At 38.7% G+C, this 23,826-nt stretch overlaps 1 protein-coding gene across 1 annotated transcript; it reads left to right on the plus strand.

Annotated features, from left to right (window-relative positions):
• The first annotated feature begins 20 nt into the window (after positions 1 to 20).
• TUBGCP2 (tubulin gamma complex component 2) lies at positions 21 to 23,440 on the plus strand. Its single transcript, XM_070943204.1, has 17 exons — positions 21 to 188; positions 1,900 to 2,028; positions 3,455 to 3,643; positions 4,397 to 4,556; positions 4,875 to 5,082; positions 5,269 to 5,468; positions 6,367 to 6,556; positions 6,828 to 6,973; positions 7,864 to 8,044; positions 8,192 to 8,372; positions 9,443 to 9,615; positions 10,205 to 10,333; positions 11,561 to 11,681; positions 12,618 to 12,761; positions 15,587 to 15,715; positions 22,299 to 22,462; positions 22,792 to 23,440. Exons 1-17 carry the CDS (start codon positions 36 to 38, stop codon positions 22,904 to 22,906), a joined length of 2,712 nt encoding a protein of 903 aa, XP_070799305.1. The 5' UTR covers positions 21 to 35; the 3' UTR covers positions 22,907 to 23,440.
• Positions 23,441 to 23,826: the final 386 nt, after the last annotated feature.

Genomic DNA, 23,826 nt, shown 5'->3' on the forward strand with positions numbered 1-23,826 from the left:
TCTTGGGAAGCCCTGAAGGCTCCTTTCTCGTCATTATGAGCGAGTTTCGGATTCATCACGACGTGAACGAGCTCCTGAGCCTGCTGCGAGTGCGGGGCGGCGGGGAAGGGGCGGAGGTCTACATCGACTTGCTCCAGAAGAACCGCGCCCCTTACCTCACCACCACCGCCTCAGCCCTCGGAGCCAAGGTGGACCGGCCGGGAGAAACCGGGGATCCTTCTCTTTCCTACTTCCCCTTCTCTTCCCCCCCCCCACTCCTCTCTTCTTCCCCTCCTTCTAACCTCCTCTGCTCCTCTTTCCCCTCCCTTTTCTTCCTCTCCTTTTCCCTTTCTTCTTTCTCTTCTTCTCCCTTCCTCTCTCTCTACTCCTTTCCCCTCTCTCCTGTTGTTTCCCTTTTCAGTTCACTCTAAAGTGGTATTTGAGCAGCCCCGATTTTCTAATTACCTTTATTCTCATTTCAATTTCTTATTCAATTATTATTTATTTTTATTTCATCATTTGCATACATTTTTATAATAGCTCGCTTTTTTCCCTTTTACACCCCCTCCTCCCCTTTCTCCTTTTACTTGACGTAATCTGGGTATCTATTTTTCTAATTGTTTTCTCCCATCTATTCTCTATCTATTTTATCTCTATATCCTTATTCAAGGAAAGGAAAAAAAAAACCTGTTTTTGTATAGGAGGGAATGAGATATTTTGAAGTAAACGCTGCATAGTGATCACTGATGGCTGCGAAGGTCCACCCAGCTATTCCTCCACAATCATAATATTTAAGGGTGCAACTGGTTTTGCAATCAATTTTAAAAGGGTTGACTGGCCCCGCATAAGATCTGATGAAATGAAGATAGCCATAAAGCTCTTACTGGGTCCCAATAAGGGGTTCCTCTCCCACCCTGTTTCCAGTCACCCTGCTTCCAGGATGGACGAGCTAAGTAGGGGGGGAAATATACTTATTTGTTTAGTCATTATTTATTTGTTAAATGTATTTGCCGCCTCTTCGCCGTGAGGGCTACTCTGGATGGCTTACAGGAAGAAAAAGGAAGAAAAAGGGAGTGTAAACAGAAGTAGAATAATAATAGAACAATAAAATAAACAATTACAAAGGAACACACAAAGATAAATACATTAATATGATAACCAAAAAGATGGCTGGGTGGAGAACAGAGAGCAAGAGGGAGTAGAGATGGAGTCTGCCATAAATCTAGCAGCAACCTCCAGGTTTATCAGGTTTATTTGTTCATACCTGGCCTAAAAGAACTGCTGGTCTTCAAAATATGAAGTTGTGTTCATATTTGCTGGCCTTCCTGACCACATTTTATCCCAGAGTGAGCCAGGTAAATTCGTAGAGTTATGTGGCGTCATTCAACCCATCAAGTTCAATCCCCTGCTCAGGGTAGGAATCAAAATAATTTACAGAGATGATGATAGCAAGGATGTTTTCACCAAGATAGAAGAAACATGGGGAGATGTGGTAAGTGATGTTGGTTTCTTTATCTTGGGTCTTTAACTTTTTGACTATCTCATTCGTTTTCTTTTCATAAAGTTGCTTACCTCAAAGAGGAATAGCCTGGTGGGTATGAATATATAATACAGTCAGAGAGGGGAAATCTATAGTAGCTTTTTCCCCTGCCGCCACAGGATCACAGTTTAGCTGCCCAGCAATTCTGCTTCATGCAGAATTGGAAAGGCTTTGTTAAGTAGAAAAGCACTCTGGAAGTTTACAGATATATATTTGTGTAGTTTTTTTCCTCTTGTGATACATAAGAACAATGCTATTGATTTTTTTAAAATTTTGATTGCTTTTGTACACCACCCAGAGTCGCATTGCTCAAATTGGGCGACTATATAAATTAATTAAAATTTTAAAAGTAAATAATAACAATAACATGTATTTCCTAGGTTAAAATTGCAGAGTTTTCACGGACTCCGGAAGATTTCTTAAACAAATATGATGAACTAAAATCGAAGAACACAAGACATCTTGACTCACTTGTGTATTTGCTGTCCAAGCTTATAGAAGACAAAGAGGTAGAAGGTTTACTTTAGAAAACCCATATAAAAACAATTTTAATTCTTAGTTACTGGTAGTTGTGTTGGTAAAAATAGGAGACCAAGCATTAAAGGAGTCAAGACCAACCATAGTTGTGTAGTGGGATCCAGAAAGGGGTACAAAACAAGGAAATAGGGAAATCTCTTGCATTCTCAAACTAACAGTGTTGAGTTGAGGAATACAGCAAAGCAAAATAAAAGTCTGGGTTAAGTAACATTAATTTTCCAAGTCCCATGTACAGAATAATTTCTAAATGTAATACAGAGGTCTTTTCAATTGGAGATGATCACAGAATACAGGGGATGAAAGGGATTTTGGAAATTATCTCTCTGAGTCCAGGGTTCCCCAAAGTGGTTAGAATCAAGGGTCAATAGAACTATCCATTATGGTTGTTACTATTTTTTGTAGTACTATTAGTTAAAGTATTTATTAAATTATTTTCATGCAATAAATGTTTGGGGTGTGCATGAAGAATCTGAAACATGAAGTCATGGAGCCAGTGAGCTGAAGAGTTTGGAAACCCCTGATCTAGTGGGACCCCAGTCAGCTATCCAATTGTAGAGCATAGCTGAGTGACAGTGAACAAGTCTTTATTTACACATCTCTAGAGGAGAATCTACCATATCGACAGTGAGTTTGTCCCATTGTTGAACAGTTCTTACCATTAGGATTTTTTTTCTGATGTCTGACCAAAATTTGCTTCCCTATCACTGAAACCCCTTTAAATGATATAGGGCAGGGATGGCTAACCTTTCCAGACCAAGTGCCCAAAGCGCGCACACATGAATGCGCACGCGTGTGCCCAAACTCCCAAAATGCAATGCGCATGCTGGCCCCATGCATGTGTCCCGCACATGCATGCACGGCCCCCCGCACACATCCCAAACCCCGCGCATGCGCATTTCCCCCACATGCACCCTGTGCATGTGTGGCAGAGACCCAATGACCAGCTGACCCGGTGGGAGGCATGCGCGCATGCGTGATGGAGCTGAACTGGGGCAACAACTTGTGTGCCCACAGAGAGGGTGCTGCATGCCATCTGTGGCACACGTGCTATAGGTTCGCCATCACGGATATAGGGGATCTTCTGCACAAAGGGAATAAATGCCATTCTAAGTAAACATCTTATTCAAGGATGCCTCAGAAGCTGAGTGAAGTTATTAATTGGCACTCGCCATAAAGCTAGAATCAAGAACATCTGGGTAAGAGAACAAACTCACATTGCCATACATACCCAAATTCCATAATAGGTTTCAGGGAATTGTCAGAAACGCAAGTAGATGCCTAGATATGTTGGTAGCCGGAGGTATAGTAAGTTCAGCAAATAATCAGGAAATCGTACATGTACATGTGAAAGACTGAAGCCTTCATTATTTCTGAATTCTGTTTTTGGCCCATTTTTAGACATTGCAATACTTGCAACAGAATGCAAAGGAAAGGGGAGAACTTGCAGCAAGTGCAGCAGCCAGTAACAGTGGTAGCAGCAGCCTCACTTTCTCTGTCCCCTCAACATCTTCCAAAATGACTGCTCAAGAACTGGAGGAGTTACGGAAACAGCTGGGCACTGTGGCAACTGGCTCCAGCTCACAGCAGGTCTCTGAGGTTCTTCCTTTGTTTATTTGCTGTATGTAAGCCATGCAATCCAAAGGGCCATGCGTATTCTTTACGATTCCACATTTATTGAGGAGTAGAGAGTGGCATTTATTATCAAAAATTATAAGGAATCACAGGGAAATTATACTCTATATACTCAATTAAATTATTGGGTGGATACTGCAATATGTTATGCATGGGCTATCCCTTGGCCACTTTAGTTACTCAAAATAACCCTGAAATGTTTCTGACAAGTTGCTTACTTATCTAGTACTCTGTTAACTGTCTTGGCCATTAAGTCATTTCTGAGCCCAGTTCAATATCTTAATGTTGATTTTTAAAGCCCTGAATAAACTACATGCCAGACTTGAATGGCTTGAGGAATGATTCTTCCCATATAAACGAGCCTGGCACTTTAGTCATTTTCTGATGACCTGTACTGTGGTTGTGGATGCTTAGAGTGGACTAAGCAAAGTTATATTTACAACTTTTGAGCTCCTTGTGGAATGTGAAGGTAATACAGACTGAATGAAATTAACTGGCTGGTTGGGTGGGGTAAGGGTTAAGAAATGTTTGTCTGCTCACATAAAGATGGATAACACCTAACCATGCAGTAAATCAATTGCTAAAAATTGTCACTCTGCTGTGACAGAACTAATTTGTCTCATCTCTGTGTGTGGCAAAAAGGCTTCTTATATTAGTTTAGTAGGCATTTCACTTACAGAATGCTCATGTCTCATTTTTCTTTGGCAGCCTCTTGAACTTGTACGAAAGGCACTCCGAGAAAAGCAGAACAAGAAAAATTCTGGCCAGCCTATCCCATCATTCCCTTCCTGGGTGTATGAAAGACCAGCTCTTATTGGAGACTTTCTTTCTAGCTCTAGTTTAAGTACAGATACAACTGTGCCAATAGGTGAGTAAAAGTGGTGGATTGTAAGAGACTATCTAATCATGAAGCTCCACACCAGTCTGTTGTTTGGCTGGAGCCTTTCATTAGCACTTAAACATTCAGCCTGTATTTTCCTGCCAGCGTACCTCAAAGGAACTGGGATGCAAAGTTAGAGATGTTAATTAATTTGTGTACATTATTCTGTTCAACAAATCAGGAAAGATTATTTTGTATCTTAATTGGATGCCTTTAATATAAAAACTTAATCCTCCAGAAGCCTGAAAGTTATTTGTTTGTTTTTCCCTTCTCCAAAATATTATATATCTTTGATTTCCTCATCAGGTACTTTACCATTGGCAGCCCAAGAGTCTGCAGTTGTAGAAGACCTGCTGTATGTTTTGATAGGTGTGGATGGCAGATACATCACAGCACAACCCCTTGTTGGTAGAGAGACTCGTACTTTTCTAGTGGATCCCAATCTAGATATGTCTGTTAAGGAATTGGTCACTAGAATCCTCCCTGTCGCTGCAAGTTACTCCATAATATCCAGGTACTAGCAAGTTCTTTAAAATGTCACTAGCGGAGACCAATGAAGGTGTCCATTTCTTATATGCTTCTTGCAACTACTCTAGAAAGCCAGGCTCTTGTTTCAGCTAATAAAACAGCCTAATGCTTGTTCTTATAGATGGATGGATGGATGGATAGATAAATTGACAAAAGGCTTGGATTATTGCAGGTTTGTAGAAGAGAAATCTTCCTTTGAATATGGACAAGTAAATCATGCATTGGCAGCAGCAATGAGGACCCTCATTAAAGAGTACATGATCCTGATAACCCAACTGGAACATCTCCAGCGCCAAGGGCTCCTCTCACTGCAGAAGCTTTGGTTTTATATTCAGCCCACAATGAGGACCATGGAAATCTTGGCTTCTCTTGGTGAGGAATTCTTCTTTCTTTGATTTATTGGGATGGTGGTAAATATTTTCTGCTAGACCATCTTTCAACATTTACCTATATAAGTAGGGTGGCCAGTTTTTTAGTGAATCAAGTGGAATTTTTTCTGCCTGCATTTCTCTTCTTCAGTTGTTTTATCTAAAGCAAAATCCTAATTCAATTACTATTTTTAGTAACTACATGCTTGATGCACTAAAATAATACCTGCTATTCAAATACCAGGGCCCTTGAGGCTATCATTCTTATTATAATTTTAGTTATTATAATTTAAATTCAGGGTAATTTAAATCACCCTGAAAACTATTGAACTGAAAAGAAGAGGCTTTTAAAACTTACAGATTTACATATTTAAAGAATTCAGTTACACCATGAACGTGCTCAATTTGAGCTGATCACTTATAGCTCAATCACGTTTACAGGTAATCCTTGATTTACAACCATAATTGAGCCATGGGAGTATGCGGCCATCATAACTGCAGAAACAGGTCATAAGTAGTCTGGGGAAATCTGCCGTAACTTTAAACAGTCATTAGACAATTAGTCATAAATCAAGCACAACCTATACATGTACTTCAATGGTGTCAGTTTGACTGTCATTTATTCTGCTAGTAAACATTCAAAGATGTTTAAAATTACATTGAGCCATTTGAGAGCTGCATTTAATGTTTTGCAGCATGCAGCTAACTAAGATCAGTGAGTCTTTTTGAAATTATCATTTTTAGTGGATTAGCAGTGTTGCAGTTGAATATTTGTTCAGGTGGACTTTATGCAAAAAATTCTGTGTGATCAGCAAGCAGATTCTTTCAGGATGAAAGATCTTTCATGGTAGCTGCATTTTTTTCACAGTTAAGTTTTTAAAATTGCATCTTTTTTCCCCCAGCTACTTCGATAGACAAGGGCGAATGCATGGGAGGTTCAACCCTCAGTCTACTCCATGACAAAACATTCAATTACACAGGAGATAGCCAAGCCCAAGAGCTGTGCCTCTATTTAACCAAAGCTGCCAGTGTTCCTTACTTCGAGATATTGGAGAAGTGGATCTACAGAGGAATTATCAATGATCCTTATAGGTATCCTGAGGAATCGTGCTCTTTTTTCCTTCTGGGTATCATTTGTGGTATTGTTGGGAGGCGAGGTAAAATTCCTTTCACTGGTGGAAATGGTGTGTTAGCGCTGCCAGAGTAACCAGAGTATATATAACACACTGGAACAAACAAAAATTCTTTTCCATCTTTGTACTCTGATTTCCCCTTTCACTCTTCTCTTCTCTCCCCTCCCCCCCGCCCTTCTCCACCGCTGCTCTTCATCACTCCCAAACGTTCATTTCTTTTAATTTTATAGTGAATTCATGGTGGAGGAACATGAACTCCAGAAGGAAAAGATCCAGGAGGACTATAATGATAAGTATTGGGATCAACGATACACCATTGTCCAGCAACAGATTCCCTCCTTCCTGCAAAAGGTTGCTGATAAAATACTTAGCACAGGTAAGCATTTAGCTTTCAGTGAACAGGAAAGAGGGCAGAGGCTCTTGAAAAACAATACTGTAAGCACCTTAAAAATGTGAAACTTGTGCCTCCTTTGGTAACCAAGACTGAAAAGTTCTTTTTTTTAATCATGAAAAAACAATGGTTCTTCACGGAGCCTGAGAAACCCATTTGGATGGAATCTTGCTGGCCTTGACAAATCCCTGCTGTTTTCTTGGCAAGTTTTTGGCAGTGGCTTACAATTTCCTGCCTTTTAGGCAGCGGTGAAATCCTCTGAAGTCTGCTACCGGTTCTGTGAGTCTGCTACCAAGCACTCGCTTTTGCGCGCACATGCGCACCTGAGACTCGCCCGCACAGCACTAAAAAAAGAACATTTTGAAGCCTTCTGAGTCTGCAAAGGTAAGTAGAACAGCGAGGGGGGAAATCCGCTGTGCCATGTGATTTAGATTAGCTAGAAAGCAGGAAATCCGATGATTCTAGCTAATATAAATCGCGCATCACAGTTGATCGCCGCCCAGCTGATCGTCAGAAATACTGGTTTGCCCAAACCGGTAGCATTTTTTACTACAGGTTCAGGAGAACCAATCCAAACCGGTAGCATTTCACCCTTGCTTTTAGGGCTAAGAGAGAGTGATCCAAGGTCATTGACTTGATTTCATGTCTAAGGCTGGATTAAAACTCAGTCTGCCAGTTTTTGATCTGATCCTTTAACCATTATACCAAACTTTCTCCCTTAAAAATAATTACATATTTTTAAATATATCTGTGGTATGCCATGTGTGGATTCACTTCTTTTGGCTCCATCACAAGGCAGAGCAAGTTAAGCTTTGTTCGATGTAGAAGTTTTTATTCAGTCTGTACCCATCTGAGTTATTCCTTTCTCCCTTCAGGGAAGTACTTAAATGTGGTCCGGGAATGTGGCCATGATGTTACTTGCCCAGTGGCAAAGGAGGTGGTTTATACCTTGAAGGAGCGTGAATATGTGGAACAGATCGAGAAGGCCTATAATTATGCCAGCAAAGTCTTGCTTGATTTTTTGATGGATGAAAAGGAGCTTGTGGCCCATTTAAGGTTTGCTTCATTTGTTATATTCAGAAAGCACGGTTTTTACCTTGCTTTGCCTAAGAGGATGATTCAGGGAGGGTGGAAACGTGCTGGCTTTTGTTAGCATTTCTCCTTGTAGAAAATATGTCCCTTTTTTTTGTTGTTGTTGAGCAGGTCCATCAAACACTACTTTCTCATGGACCAAGGTGACTTTTATGTCCATTTCATGGATTTGACAGAAGAGGAGTTGAAAAAACCAGTAGATGATATCATTCCGACTAGATTGGAAGCTCTTCTGGAATTAGCATTACGTATGAGCACAGCTAATACTGACCCATTTAAAGATGATTTAAAGGTAAACGAGACTTTGCAGCCTGAAATGAAGACAAGATGTTATAAAGACAGAAAATAAAGACAGATGTCAGATTCACAGATAAAAACTGGGAGGTCTAGATAGTTACCTGTTTCTGCATTTATCAAGCCAGTAATATAAAACCTTCAGGACAAAAAAAATCCTGAAGCAACTGTAACAGCAGATACACTATTAACAACTCAAGAGACCATTTAAGTCACAGCATTTGCCATATAAGCCAAGAGGAAGTGCAGCTGACAGCCTTTTTAGAGCAAAGGGTCTTGTTGATTATCATTGTTAGTATACATTTAGTATAGATCTATTTCAAGCTTTTTAGCTTTCATCAGCTAGCATACCCTTTCTCGGATTCGAACTTGGGCTTCCTGCATGTTAGGCAGTTGAATTAACCTTCTGAGCCACAAGTTCTCCTCCCTTCATCAGCTTGGGGGGGGCGGGGGGGGACTTAATCTTTCCCCTGGCTCAAGCTGATGAAGGGAGGAGAACTTGTGGCTCAGAAGGTTAATTCAACTGCCTAACATGCAGGAAGCCCAAGTTCGAATCCGAGAAAGGTATGGCTAGCTGATGAAAGCTAAAAAGCTTGAAATCTATATTAGTCTCCCTTTATTTCTTTATCAGCAAAATATAAATTTGATATATAATATATGAGTGTGTGTGTGTGTGGTTTTTTTTCCTCTAGCCAGGTTTTCCTACATAACCAAGGTTTTTCTGCAGCCCTAGCTCAGTAGAATCACATCCACTCGATTCTGGGCTTTTTTTCTGGTGCCAGGTGAGAGAGCCCAGAATCGAATGGATGTGATTCTACTGAGCTAGGGCTGCAGAAAAACCTTGGTTACGTAGGAAAACCTGGCTAGAGGAAAAACACACATAAATCCTACGAAGAAGTATAGAAGAAATTCTTTTTGCCTAAATTCCCTTACGTGCATTATCCAATCTAATTACTTAATAATGCCTTATAATTAACAAAAAGAGTATTTTTTTTCTCCAATATCACATTTGTCAGATTCTTACTTTAGCTTTAAGCTAACCTCATTGTTCTTGTGGTTTCTTTCAAGATTGACTTGATGCCACATGATCTCATAACACAGCTCCTGCGAGTTCTGGCCATTGAGACAAAGCAGGAGAAGGCCATAATCAATGCTGATCCAACGGAGCTCACTCTCAGTGGCCTGGAAGCATTTTCTTTTGACTATATTGTGAAATGGCCATTGTCTCTCATCATCAACAGGTAAGCCAAGGAGAGGAATTGCTGCCAGAAAGAACCACATCATTTATAGGTTGCTGTCAATATACTTTTGCAGTGATTTGATCACTCATTATTTAATAATCTCGGGTCCCAATATAGGAAGTGTTTAGGATGGACTAAAAACTGTCCTTGCCTGGATGGCAGTGTGATAGCTCAATGGTTAAGATGCTGGCTTGTTGCTGGAAAGCTGACTGCCAGGTTCCAAACCTGAGCGCCATGCAACAAGGTGAGCTCCCATTACTTGCCCCAGCTTCTACCAACCTAGCAATTTCAAAGCATGCAAATGCAAGTAGATAAATAAGTACCACTTTGGTGGGAAGGTAACAGTGATCCGTGTTTTGCCACATATTCTGCGCTCTAGTGTGATGTCATGCTGGCCACATGACCATGGAAAAATCTTTGGACAGCACTTAACAGCTTTGTAATGGAAATAAGCACCACTCCCTAAAGTCAGCTACAACTAGCAAAATAAAATTATCTTTACTTTATGCCTATATAAATTTCCTTCTGAGAAAATTTAATGCTTGCTTAGCATTTGCTTGTAATTGCTAACTTTGTGCTTGACTTGTAGAAAAGCCTTAACACGGTATCAGATGCTCTTCAGACACATGTTTTATTGTAAACACGTGGAGCGGCAGCTGTGCAATGTCTGGATCAGCAGTAAAACAGCTAAGCAGTGTTCCCTACAGTCATCAAAATGGTAAATGATCCTTCAGTGTTCAGTGGACTAGAAATAGTTGTTCAACTATTTATGCAAACAGCCTTCTATCTCTGACATCTAGTAATACTCTGCCAAGGAATGTTTCCCAACCTGGAAATTCTTGGCCTCCAGTTATGGAGATACAGGGAGGAATCTTAGTGCTTTCTGAATAAATTGTTTTTGCCATTCTAAAAGTGAAGGAAGTAAAAAGAAATAGAAAAGCAGGTATGTTAATGGTTTCAAGCTTTCACCTCTCCCCCCCCCTTTACTCCAGTGAAATGTTTTGATCAAAAGCTAAACATCAAGTATGTTTGAAAGGTAAGTAAATTTGAAGCTGCAGCTGCTTCATAGAAAACTGCTTTGCAATGAGTGAAGTTGTTAGTACTTCAGTATTATCTTCAGTGATGGGGGTGACTTCTGGATTTCTGCCATTTCGTTCTTGGCACTAGTTAACAAGGTTATGGACTCAACCCATCTGCTTGCAAAGCATAGTAGTAACTACTCTGAGGCTGTGTTTGCACGCCACATTTAGTTAGGGATGTCAAACTCAAGGCCTGGCCCTCGGGTTGGTTAGATCTGGCCCATGGGGCCACCCTGGAAACAGTGAAGGACTGGCCCACAGTGCCTCTCCAAGCAAAAACTGAGCTTGGGAGGGCTGTGTGCAGCTCTCTCGAGCTCCATTTTCACTGGGAGAGGGTTGCAGGAGGCTGTCTCAGCCAAAACAGCTCAGGAGCCTCTTTTCACTGGTAGAGCGCTCGGGCCACCACGTCATGGGGGCATGACGAGTGACATTGAGCTGGTCATGCCCAACCTGTCCCCCCAAGGTCAAACAAAACCCTGATGTGGCCCTCAATGAAATCGAGTTTGACACCCCTGCATTAAGTCATATGAACAGTTCATGAGAGTATTCACTCTATGCCCTTATACTAACTTATGTGGTTCATTAACTATAATTGAAGACTTACCTGATAATACATCCCTGAAAGTGAATTGGCTGTTGTTTAGATTTATGAAAACTAAAGTTGAAACCCACAACAAGCATTGATTCTATATCCTGGTTCCTGCAAATAAAACAACAGCCACTCCAAATTCAGAGGCATGGTACCTCTCAGTGGCAAACCTGCACTTCCTACCCTGACAATCTCTCTTGAGTTTGTTGACCCCTTATAGCTTCATCAACCCTAATTGATGAACTCTTTCTTGGGCTCACTGCTCCTCTCTCTTTAGGTTTGCGGGTGCTTTTACTCTGCGTCAGCGGATGCTCAATTTTGTGCAGAATATCCAGTACTATATGATGTTTGAAGTGATGGAACCCACATGGCATATTTTGGAGAAGAATCTGAAGTTGGTTAGTCTGGATCAAATTATATTAGCTGGAATAACTAAAGAGTTAATTGTGCTGCTGAGTCAAAACTATAGGAACCAGTTGGTTTCTGCCATCTATTCTAACTGCCTATTAGCAAAGCTGTAAAGGAGTTATGGGGGGGGCAAATCTCCCACCACTAGGGCTCTTCTAAGTCTGCAGATTTAGTGTTCTATATTGAGCAGGCTTCCTGGATGAAATTTTTGATAACCTATGGCAACTGAGCAATTGGATAAGCATTCTTTTCAACTACAACTGTTAGAACAAAACAATTCTTCAAACTACAGACTCTCCTGAAATATGCGTAGCTATCTAGACAGAGCAAAGATTACCAATCCTACCTTGAGCAATTACCATCCTTTTTTATTAGCTATTGCTAATCTAGCTTCCTTACTGGTTTAAATCTTTGGAAGTATGGATGTTTCTAGGCAATATCATTGCTGCCAGGTTCTAGACAGGCCAGATAAAGTAACATTCACACAACATGCTCATTTCATTAGTTTTAGTGTTGGTTACTTGGTTGTATTCAGTCCCCAGGTCACTTGGTTTGGTTGTGATTGATTACAGGAACCTTGAAAACCAGTTAACTCCCAGATTGAGTGTTGAGTAAATTGAGGGTTTTGAGCAAACTTATTTTATATTCCTGCAGAAAACATAGCTAGAACTGATAGCTGGAAGTTATACAGTATGAAAGCCAGTATTAGATAAACATTAAAGAAAAAAATTCCTCCAAGCCTTGAGGACCTGAAGGCTATTTGAAGAGAAATATTTGAATTGAGGTTGGCCACCATTTGTGTGAGATAAACTAATTGGATTCTGTCCTACAGAGCATCAAACAAGATTACACTAGATGACTTCTAACTTCTCTTCCGTGATTGCTGGAAGAAGGGTTCGTTGATGTTATTATATCTCCTTCAATAGGCCTCCAATATTGATGATGTCTTGAGCCACCACACAAGCTTTTTGGATAATTGCTTGAAGGATTGCATGCTTACCAATCCAGAGTTACTGAAGATTTTTTCCAAGCTGATGTCTGTGTGTGTCATGTTCACCAATTGCATGCAGGTAGGACCCACAGAGCTTTAAGTCTTCTAGATTTGTTGAGAAGGGCCACCTGCTGAATTATGTAGGGCCTCAAAGGCGATATATGTATGCTTTGGAACATGAACCTTAACACCTGTTGGAAGTATTTTTTAATAAAAAAGTTTTTATTTTCTGATCAAACAAGTATACAATATAAACAATCATTCAAACTATCATCAGAAAAAAAGAAAAAAAAATCAATTTGGTAAACTCAATCTTCAACCCCTCCTCACCACCCCCCACCCCCGACTTCCCAGAACAAAAACAGGGCATAGATTTCACCAAACATTCGCTAAAATAAACTAGCTAACTGCAAGATTTAATAACTCCCAAGACCCCTTAACTCCCCTTTTACAATTTCATCAACCTCCCTTTTTATAGATACAAAGTAACATGTAATCCAATAACTCTAAGAATTTTAAAACCATTAACAAATATTAAACATTCAAACCTAAAAACATTTTTCCCCCTCCTACTTTTCTCAAAGTTCAGATATTTTAAAATCTCATAACAAAAAATAAACCTTAGATATTCACTAATTAAATTTCTACATTTTTATAATTAACCATTAGTACATTAACTAGAAAACCAAAAAAGATTAATCAACCATTAATACATCATATTTAAAAATCAATATTCAACTTTATACTTTTTCCCCCTCAGTAGTTATAACACCTAAAACATAATCATTTTTAACCATGAGTAGAACAACTGCAAAGCCAAAAGAAAAAATTAATCTTCCATTCTTGCTTTATTTTGAAATCTCATAACAAAAAATAAACCTTAGATATTCACTAATTAAATTTCTACATTTTTTAAGTTTCTAAATTTCCCCCTTCATTATTCCTCCCTCCAACTTTTAAAATTTGAAAGATGATCATCAACATAATTAACCATTAATACATAAACTAGAAAACCAAAAAGGATTAATCAACCATTAATACATCATATTTAAGAATCAATATTTAACTTTATACTTTTTCCCCCTCAGTAGTTATAACACCTAAAACATAATCATTTTTAACCATGAGTAGAACAACTACAAAGCCAAAAGAAAAGGTTAATCTTCCATTCTTGCTTTCTTTTTATATTTTTTCCAGTCTTTCTGCATCCCTCCTACTTCTATTTTGAGGTTTTTCATTTTAATTTGAGGTTGATATAACTGCAAAGATTGTCCCCTTTTTAAGAAAGTTTCCTCTGATTTAGAGCCCCCAAATCGCCTCTTCATGCTTATATAAATCAGTTCATTCCTTCGTCTGTAAAACCAAAGTTTATCAAGAGTTTGTGAAAAGAAGTTCAGTTGTTTCTTTTCTATTAAATGTATAGATGCCACTGACAAATCTCCTTCATCTTCTGAAACTTCGAAAGTCTGGTCATTTACTACTTTTTTCCAAACCAAGTCATAATTTTGAAAGATTCTATCAATTTTTCCGAAAAGAGCAGAGAATAGGCTCGAAAATTCTTGAGAAAATTCTTCCACCCTCTCTGCTGCAATATCTCCTGAATTGTCATCATGCTCCATAGTTGTTTTTGTTTCCTCAGTCATTTCTGTTGTTATCCCTTTAAGAATTGCTATTTGGTTACTTATAGCTGCAGTATGATTATTCATGGCTTCTTTTATAAATTCTGTAAGTTCTGCATCAAAATCCTTATAACTCTGTAAATCAGACAACTGTTTCGTTTCTGACACCTCCAAATAGCATCCAGCACTTTCAAGATCTCCTTTCTTAGAAGCCATTTTATTTTAAAGAAATTTTCTTTCTTCCCACAACCATAAAATCATAAAGTCAGAGCCATCCTTTTGAGCAGCTTTCAACAATACCAAACGAAATAATCTTTTCCCAGACAGCTCTTCAAAATCTATTCCAGCAACTTAAAGCCAGTCTCTGAGCACGAGTCTATTAGCGAAGACTTTTTCTAACTTTCACTTTTAAAATCGCAACAAAGAAACGCCATCTTAACTTCCAGCTCAGAAAATCCAATTAGAAACATTGTATCCCCGGAGTTAAGTATTATACTTGCAAAAAGCTTGTCCTCCTGCTTCTGTTCCGCCTGCTTTTTTGAAATCATTTAATCTTCTGTTTGACAGCAGAAATTGGACGCAACGCCTAGCTCTGTAAAAAAAAACAGAGTCCCCCCGGATCCGGAGCTTCAGTGGGCTGAACGGGGAGCTCTCACCCTCCTAACCCCTGGAATTAATCCAGGGGTTTTCGGGGAGCTCTACCCTCACCCACCTGCTCTCCTCCCCTTCTTTTCCCGAAGGGGAGATTTTCAAGCCGTTTGACATCTGATTAACGCTGTCAGAACGGCTCAACGGAATCACGGGGGCGGCGGTCTAAAAAGACCGTCAATGGCGCTGCGGAGCCAACCCGGAAGTGGAAGTATTTTAAAGCACCTGTCTACAGTACTTAAGTATTCCTTTTCCCAAGGTTGCACAGTTGTCTGAAAAAAAGATGCAGCTTTTTATTTATTTACAAGATTTGTCAATTGCTGCAGTTGTACCAATTCTTGGCAACATATAACAAACTAAAAAAAAAAAATCAAGTAAAATAATCAGCTTCATGGCTGCTGCTGGCCAAGAAATCTGGGAGGGCAGATGTGTACCACCCAACCACATCACAATAATGCAAATTAAGTTTAGGAAATTGTCCCCTGCTGTGTCTTAAATATAATCTTTAAAGCAACACTGCTTTAAAGATAGGCAATAGGCACCAAGTTCATGCTCTCACATGCTCTAGAACATGAAAAAATGTGCAGAATTCTAATATTATATGCATTTTAAATACTCCATCCTTTCTGCTTGCCAGAGATTTTCCCACAGCATGAAGTTAGATAATGAAATGGACCGCCTCACTGTAGAGCATGGGACTATGAGAGGCCCACCTACTAAACAGGAAAGAGTAGAGGAATCCACACGAAAGCAGCTTGCTAATAAGGTACGTTGTGGGTGCCAGGCTCTTCCCACTTCCTCTCTTACTCTAACACAGCACTTGAAAATGTTAGGCTATTGCATTTTTGCGCTGTATCAGAATCACTAAGTTAAGTCACACAAATGGTTTAGTCAGCTAAACACAATGTGTATGTTTCATTTTGGTTTGTGTGAATAACAGTTGGAAGGGACCTTGGAGGTCTCCTGGTCCAACCCCCTGCTTAAGCAGGAAACCCTATACCATTTCAGATAAATGGTTGTCCAATCTCTTCTTAAAAACCTCCAATGTTGAAGCATCCATAATTTCTGGAGGCAAGCCGTTCCACTAATTAATAGTTCCACTGTGGGGGACTTCCGGTTTGCGAGCTTCGGCGACGGCGGTGATTTTCTAAGACCGCCAGCCCCGCCGCCTGTAGAGCCGCCCCGCGAACGAGGAGCGGCTCGAAAACTCCGAAATCTTGAAGATTGCAGGAGCAGAGACAGCAGGGTACAGGTTGAGCCCCTGTAACCCCCCCAGGGAATTGTTTCTGGGGGTGAAAACAGGAGCGGCTCCCTTCCAACCTGCGGAGACTCCGGGCGGCGTGGGACGATTCTGCCTTCAGCAGAACAAGCCGACAGCAGCAAACTCTTAAAGTGAGAGGAACTAATTCTAACAAATAGCGGAAATACCAACTTGAATCCAGAAACCTGAAAATTGCAAGTATTAGTGCTTTATTGACTTTTTAAATCAAGAGAAAGTGAGCGAGTGAAAGTGATTTGGAAAAAATATGGCGTCCAGCGCTTGAGTTAACGAGCTAGTGAAAGTGAATTTGTGAAGCCTCTCTGCTTTGCTACAAAGTTGAAAAGTTGCTACAAAGTTGTCTTACCTAAAGGAAAACATTTCTTTTTGCTAAAATTTGACTTTGCTTTACTTCAGTTTTATTTGACTAAATTTGGGGGACTTTTTTAGAAGCTTTTGTGGAAGAGGGAAAGGAAAAAGAACTTTCCTCTCTAGAAAAATTAGCCTACGTGGCACAATGGCTTCAAAGAAGCAGGAAGGGAAGGCATCAGGGGGGGGATCCCCCACACACAAACATCAAACGCAACTTCCCCCTGCTCAACAACTACAAACTCAGAAAAAAGAACTTGATGTGGGAGATTTAAAAGACTTTATTGCTAAAACTTTGGATGAAAAATTTCAAGAATCTCAACAGGAAATAGATCATAAACTTCAAAAATCACATGAGGAATTTCTGCAGGAAATTAATGAAGTTAAAGATATGGTGAAGCAGAATCAAAATATGGTGACCAAAAAAATATCAGAAGTGGCGTCTGGCCTGGCAAATTTTATTGGGAAAGTTGATTTTAAAGTTGAAGAACTCAAATTAGAAGTTAATGTTAGGATGAAAGATAATGACTATAAAATTGAAGAAGCTGATAATAAAATGCAGAGAATTGAAGATGAGATTGTCATGATACAATTCCGGGCGATGGAATTTGCCATACGGCTTCGGGGAATTCGAGAGGAGGAGAGACAGGATTTGAGACAAGTTTGCTCTGAAGCCCTGGCTAAGATCTTACAAGTTAACCCTGATTTGGTATTTCACAAAATAGATAAAATTTACAGAGTCAACTCTTGGGTGGCCAGACAAAGACAATTGCCTAGAGATGTGGTCATATACTTTACTGAGAGAGAAATTAGAAATGAAATCCTCCAAAAATCTTTTCACACCTCTGTAGAAGTGGGGGGCTCACGACTTGTAGTTTTTAAAGAATTACCTCCTAAAATGCTGAAAGCTAGAAAAGAGTTTGGTTTTCTTGTTAAGGAACTGAAAGACTTACAGATACCCTTCCGGTGGGATGCACCAGCTGGGATAATTTTTAGATATAAGGGAGAAGGATATCGATTGAATACCGTGGAGAAGGCACAACATTTTTATAGTACTATTCTTAAGGAAAGAACACCATCTCCACGTACATCTACAGTTTTGGAGATTAAGGAGAGTGAAGAGAGGCAGTCGGAAGAACAGCCCAAGCAAGAATTAGAAAATGTGCAAGGTGCAGAAGGAGGTTTTCTGAGTGAGCCCTTGCTGGATTCTTCTCCAATTTTGGATTTGATTCAGCTGACTGAAGTTAAAGATCAACGTATAACTAGAGCTCAATCCAAGCTACTTAAACAAAAGCAACAACAACAACAGGAAAGACAAGACAAGATGGCAGCTAAGAGTACCCCACAAGAGAGTGGAGCTATGGGAAGAGCAAGATCGAAGCTTTTGGATGAACTTCAAATATTTTGCTCTGCGCTCCAGAAACAGGCCGATGACCCTTAAGTGTCTATCTTGGAATGTTAATGGGTTGAATTCAGCACAGAAAAGGAAGAAAATATTTACATATTTGAAACAATTTAATAATGATATAATTTGCTTACAAGAAACACATATTACAACTCAAGATCAGAAATATTTGATAAATTCAAAATTAGGAGTGCATTATATATCTTCAACTTCGCAGAAAAAGAATGGTGTGGTTATTTATGTAAATAAAAAATTAACAGCAAAAATTATAGAAGTAGATCAAGATGGTAGGTTTGTAGCAATTGAATTGCTTACAGCAAATGGTCAAATTCTTTTGATTGGAATTTATGCTCCTAACCAACAACAGGATTGTTTTTACAAGATGTTACATACTAAAATATTGCAATGGGACTATAGATCTATTTTATTTATGGGAGACTGGAATGGAGTAATTGATTCTAAATTAGATAAAAAGAGCTTGGCAAAGTCTAGAATTAGACTACCGCAGACTTTTTTTGACATGAAAGAAGATATGGAACTAAAAGATGTTTGGAGAATACATAATCCGAATGAATTGGATTACACTTTTTTTTCCGATAGACATAGATCCTTTTCTAGGATTGATTTTATTCTGTTGTCAAATGATTTACTTATTAAGACAAAAAGAACAAAGATTTTTCCAAGAACTTTGACTGACCATAGCCCTGTATGGATAGAAATTGAGATGGATAAGGTTGAGAGACGTTCTTGGAGATTAAATGAGAACTTGTTTAGATATGAAAAAAATACAATAGAACTTAAAAAGCATTTGAAAGAATTTTTTGAAATAAATTTGAATAAAGGTACCCCAATTGAAATTGTTTGGGACGCTAGTAAAGCTTATATGAGAGGGGTACTTATCTACATGAATTCTAAACACAGACTGTTCCGACAAAAGAAAAGATCTGAGTTGGAAATGGAAATAAAGAATAAGGAACAGTTACTTATTAAAAACCCAACAGATGAAAGAATAAGAAGTGCTATAAAACTTTTGAAAGACCAATTTCAAATGCTTATGGCGGAACAAGTTGCAACAAGTTTACAATACGCAAAGCATAATACATTTTGCAATGCTAATAAACCGGGCAGATGGTTGGCTTACACACTGAGGAAAAAACAAAGTATACGGACTATTGATAGTATTGACATTGGAGGGAAAGAAATTTTTCAACAAAAATTAATTAAAGAAGCTTTTGTGGATTATTATACTAAATTATATGCCAAAGAAGAGGTGCAGAATGGACTTATAGAAAAATATTTAAAGGATAAGAGAATTACAAAAATTACTGATCAACAAAAGGAAAGAATGAATTACCCTATAACAGTGGAGGAGATAATAGCAGCAATTAAGCAGCTAAAAACAGCTAAAGCGCCTGGCACGGATGGTTTGACAGCAGTGTATTACAAAACTTTACAAGCTGAAATGGTGGAACAACTTAGAGATTTATTTTGTAATATTCAACAAGGGGGTAAAATACCCCCATCTTGGACAACTGCTTATATATCTTTGATACCAAAGGAACAAGTTGGTCCTAAAAAACCAGAGAACTACAGACCAATATCTCTTTTGAATACAGACTATAAAATTTATGCGAAGGTATTAGCCAACAGGTTGATGCCAGTAATTCAAAAAGTGATTCATGAGGACCAAGCGGGATTTATTGAGGGCAGATATATGAAGGATAATGTAAGGCAAGTAATAGACTTATTGGAATATCTTGATAAGAATAAACAGATTTCTGCAGTGCTGGTTTTCTTGGATGCGGAGAAAGCCTTTGATAGAGTGGATTGGAACTTTCTACTAAAGACTTTAAAAAAGATGGGCTTTGGGGACCAATTTATACAGGCGATTTCAGCAATTTATCAAGAGCAAAAAGCACAGATTATTATTAATGGAAGTTTGACGACAGAGTTTAAAATTGAAAAAGGAACAAGACAGGGATGTCCGTTGTCCCCACTTTTATTTATATTAACATTGGAAGTCTTGCTAAATATAATACGGGACTCAAAAATCTTGAAAGGTATAGTGATAAGGCAAGAGGATTATAGAATAAAGGCATTTGCAGATGATCTGGTTGTTACCCTATCACAACCAATGGAATCAATAATCCTGATGAACGACATTATACAAGACTATGGTAGAGTTTCAGGTTTTAAACTGAACTCAAAAAAGACTAAAATGATAGTTAAGAATATGACACAAGATCGTAAACATGAGCTTGAAAGGAGGGCAGGTTTTGAAATTGTACCTAAGGTAAAATATCTTGGAATTCAGGTTGCAGAATCAAATATGAAATTGTTTCAAAATAATTACGAGGTGTTGTGGCGAGAGGTTCAGAAAGACATGGAGATCTGGAAAAAGCTGCAACTGTCTTTACTTGGAAGAATAGCAGCAGTTAAGATGAATATTTTGCCAAGATTTCTGTTTTTGTTTCAAATGATTCCGGTGCTTAAAAGTGATAAACAACTGAAAGTCTGGCAGTCTGGTGTGAATAAGTTTGTCTGGAACGAGAAAAAGCCGAGAGTGAAATTGAAAATTATGCAAGATGTTCCAGAAAGAGGAGGCCTTAAACTCCCAAACCTACAGTTATATTATGATGCAGCAGCTTTAACTTTAACAAGTGACTGGTTTGGAAATAAAAAGGCTGGAATATTGAATGCAGAAAGTTTTGATCTTGAATTTGGATGGCATGCTTATTTATTTTATGATGATAAAGTTGATAAAGTATTTAAAAGTCATATACTCAGAGATTCTTTGATGAGAGTTTGGAAGAAGCACCGACTCAAATGGGATTATAAAATACCGCTATGGCTGGATCTTGGTCATACCTTGTGGAATACAAATATAATGTCACTCGGGGGGTTTTTATACAAAGAGGTTCTTTTTACAGATGCGGGCAGATGGCAGCTGAAGACATTGCAGACACTGTTGGACGAAGGGATTAATTTAACCTGGTTACAATATAATCAATTACAAATGAGATGGAAAGAGGACCAAAAAACTGGTATTATGTTGCATGAGGAAGAATTGGTTAGACATATAAGAGAGAAAGGTCCAATGCATATTAAAAGGCTGTATAATGTTTTGTTAGAAAGAGATTCAGAAACGGAATTAGTTAAAGATTGTATGATTAAGTGGGCACAGAATTTTGAAGAACCAGTGATGCTGGAAACTTGGGAAAAAATTTGGGTTCAGAATGTTAAATTTACACAGTCGCAAAACCTGAGAGAAAATTTTTATAAAATGTTTTATAGATGGCATTTAGATCCTAAAAAGTTGTCATGTATGTACCCTAATGTTCAGCCAAAATGTTGGAGATGTGATTGTGTAGATGCTACATATTATCATGTTTGGTGGACCTGTAGGAAAGTTAAGGCTTTTTGGATAAAAATTTGGTGGGTCATGCAGAATGTTTTGAAGAAAAAAATTCAATTTTCTCCACAATTGTTTTTATTGGGTATAGTTAAGGGTTTTACATGGGGTGAAATAAAACTAATATTGTATATGATAACAGCAGCTAGATTGTTGATAGGTAAATATTGGAAGAATGAAGCTTTGCCTACTATCGAGGAATGGACTTTGAAGATGGCCAGCTTTGCAGAGATGGCGAAGATTTCAGCGTATCTAAAAGATTGTTCACAAGAGACTTACGAATGGGAATGGAAAAGGTGGATAGAATATGTTCAGAACAAATACCAAACCAGAAAGTATCAAATAGCTTTTATTTGAAAATAATGTATTAGAAATATTTTTATGTAAAGAGACAAAGAGGAAAAATTATATAGGGGGAGGGATGGGTTCAGGTTTATATATTAGTGTTATTAGTTATGAGTATGTAATAGGGAAGTCTGGGGGGGGAGGGTTAGGGAGGGTTAGGGTGGATGGGAAGTTTGGGGAGGGAGGTGGGGGGGTGAAAAAAGGGGTGAAAATGTAATTGTAAAACTTTTGCAATAAAAAAAAAAAAAAATAGTTCCACTGTGAAATGAACCTATTAAGTTAACAGACTATAGTTTATGGCTAAATGGTATTTGAAAAAATACCATGTGGGAAACGCAGAACCTTTTCTCTTAATGCTGTACAATCATACAAATCGTTTTTCTCAGTAGAATTTGCAATTTCTTCAAGTCTTTTGGCGCATTTATGTCCTTTGATGTTCTAAGAAATCAATTTGCTATGAAATGTACATGAAACAATGTAGGATTGCAGGAGTCTTCCCCTTTCAGTTGCAGTCTTTGGGTTAGAAATTATGCTAATTTCCTGTATTTTGCTTTTTTCAGTTTTTAGCAGAGCAGGCCGATTCTTTGCATGTAAGTTCTGGCTTTGAGGCAACAATAAACAAGTTTGACAGCAATTTCTCTGCACATCTGCTGGACCTCCTGGACAAACTGAGCATTTACAGTACCAATGACTGTGAGCACAGCATGATCAATATCATCTACAGGTAAGCAGAGATTTTTCTCCCAGAAAAAAAATATATTCCTCTTCCTCAGGAATCTCTATTGAGTGTATAAAACTCTAGAGAGAGCTAGAGTTATCAATGGCTATGCTGGTAGTGTGTGTATACTCACTTCAGGATCCGACTCAGTATGGCTTTCCGTTCCTGTTGCTGGGGAAGAGGTTTTGCTCTTCACATCCTATTTGCAACCTCTCCTAATCTGATGTGGCAGTGGGGAAGTAGAAGCTGGGCTAGATGGACTTTTGGTCTAGCACAGCTCTTATTTCAGTTCTTCCCATGGTCCATCCACATAAACCCTACCCTTTCTTTTCTAGACTGGACTTCAACGGCTTCTACACAGAACGACTGGAGCACATGTCTGCAGAAAGGAGTCAGAAGACTGTTTTGCAAGTGGCTCCTCCTCCCAAAGTTGCTGCCTCCACTCAGTGAAAGGCCTGGTTTGTATGAAAGTCATTTTTCCCAGAGAAAAGTGGGAAGAGTTAGGGACTGCCTCGAGAATGTCATGGTTTCATCAACACTTATGTCGCACAAAAGTTGAGGAGCAGCAGTGGAAATATAAAATACAAACACTAACAACAATACTGTGTATAAAGGAATGTGACTCTGAATGCTTCTATATTTTTAAATCCAAGCATTTAAATTCTAAATTTTCTGTATTATAGGTGAAAACTAGTGTTTCTAAGTGGCATCTTTGATCTTTAAAAATGTACTTTTATATGTTGATGTTTAAGTCCTGGCTAACTAATTGTGTCAGTGACGGCTCAATTCAGTCAAGAAATAAGATAATGCCACCTATTTTGATCAATTTGGAGTAGAATGAGTAATATTACATGAACTTTCATGGACACTGTTCACTGCTACTAGCCAACTCATTTTCGTATTTGCACTTTTGCAGAGAGCTTAACTATCTCCTGTTGTGTACACTCCATTCAGATAAAGCTTCATTAAATGTAATTGATTTCACCTGGTGTCTGGTTTGTATAAACCTATGTGCACGTGCATGGAAAAATAATTGAACAAGAGTCTGATAAAATGAGGGAATTCTGTGCATTGGGAATAGTAGCAGAAGAAGCAGGAATTTAGATCTATTAGGCATATTGGGAACTATTAGTGGAACATGGCCACTAATGCTACTAAAAAGTGGCACTTTCACATTTGAAATGCCACACTATGAAACGAAATCATTTTGAAGTCCTGAATTTCACATTGACAGATACCAGAGGAATTCTTCGAGGGTGGGGGGAATCAAGTTGTAAAGGTTGAGTTTGAAAAAAGACTGCCAAAAATAAAGGAACACAAAAGAAAGCAAACTGGATGTCAGAACAGATAAGGAAACCAAGAGAGCCAAA

Source organism: Pituophis catenifer, unplaced genomic scaffold (assembly GCF_029215685.1).
Source record: "Pituophis catenifer annectens isolate HBS135680 unplaced genomic scaffold, rPitCat1.0.hap2 SCAF_1, whole genome shotgun sequence".
Lineage (NCBI taxonomy): Eukaryota > Metazoa > Chordata > Lepidosauria > Squamata > Colubridae > Pituophis > Pituophis catenifer.

What these genes read in the sequence shown, in the direction of transcription:
- TUBGCP2 (XM_070943204.1), top strand. Translation starts at nt 36, where the DNA reads ATGAGCGAGTTTCGGATTCATCACGACGTGAACGAGCTCCTGAGCCTG. An exon ending in AGATACAACTGTGCCAATAG is followed by an intron (nt 4,557 to 4,874) that starts GTGAGTAAAAGT and finishes TTTCCTCATCAG; the next exon opens with GTACTTTACCATTGGCAGCC. An exon ending in TGATAAAATACTTAGCACAG is followed by an intron (nt 6,974 to 7,863) that starts GTAAGCATTTAG and finishes TTCTCCCTTCAG; the next exon opens with GGAAGTACTTAAATGTGGTC.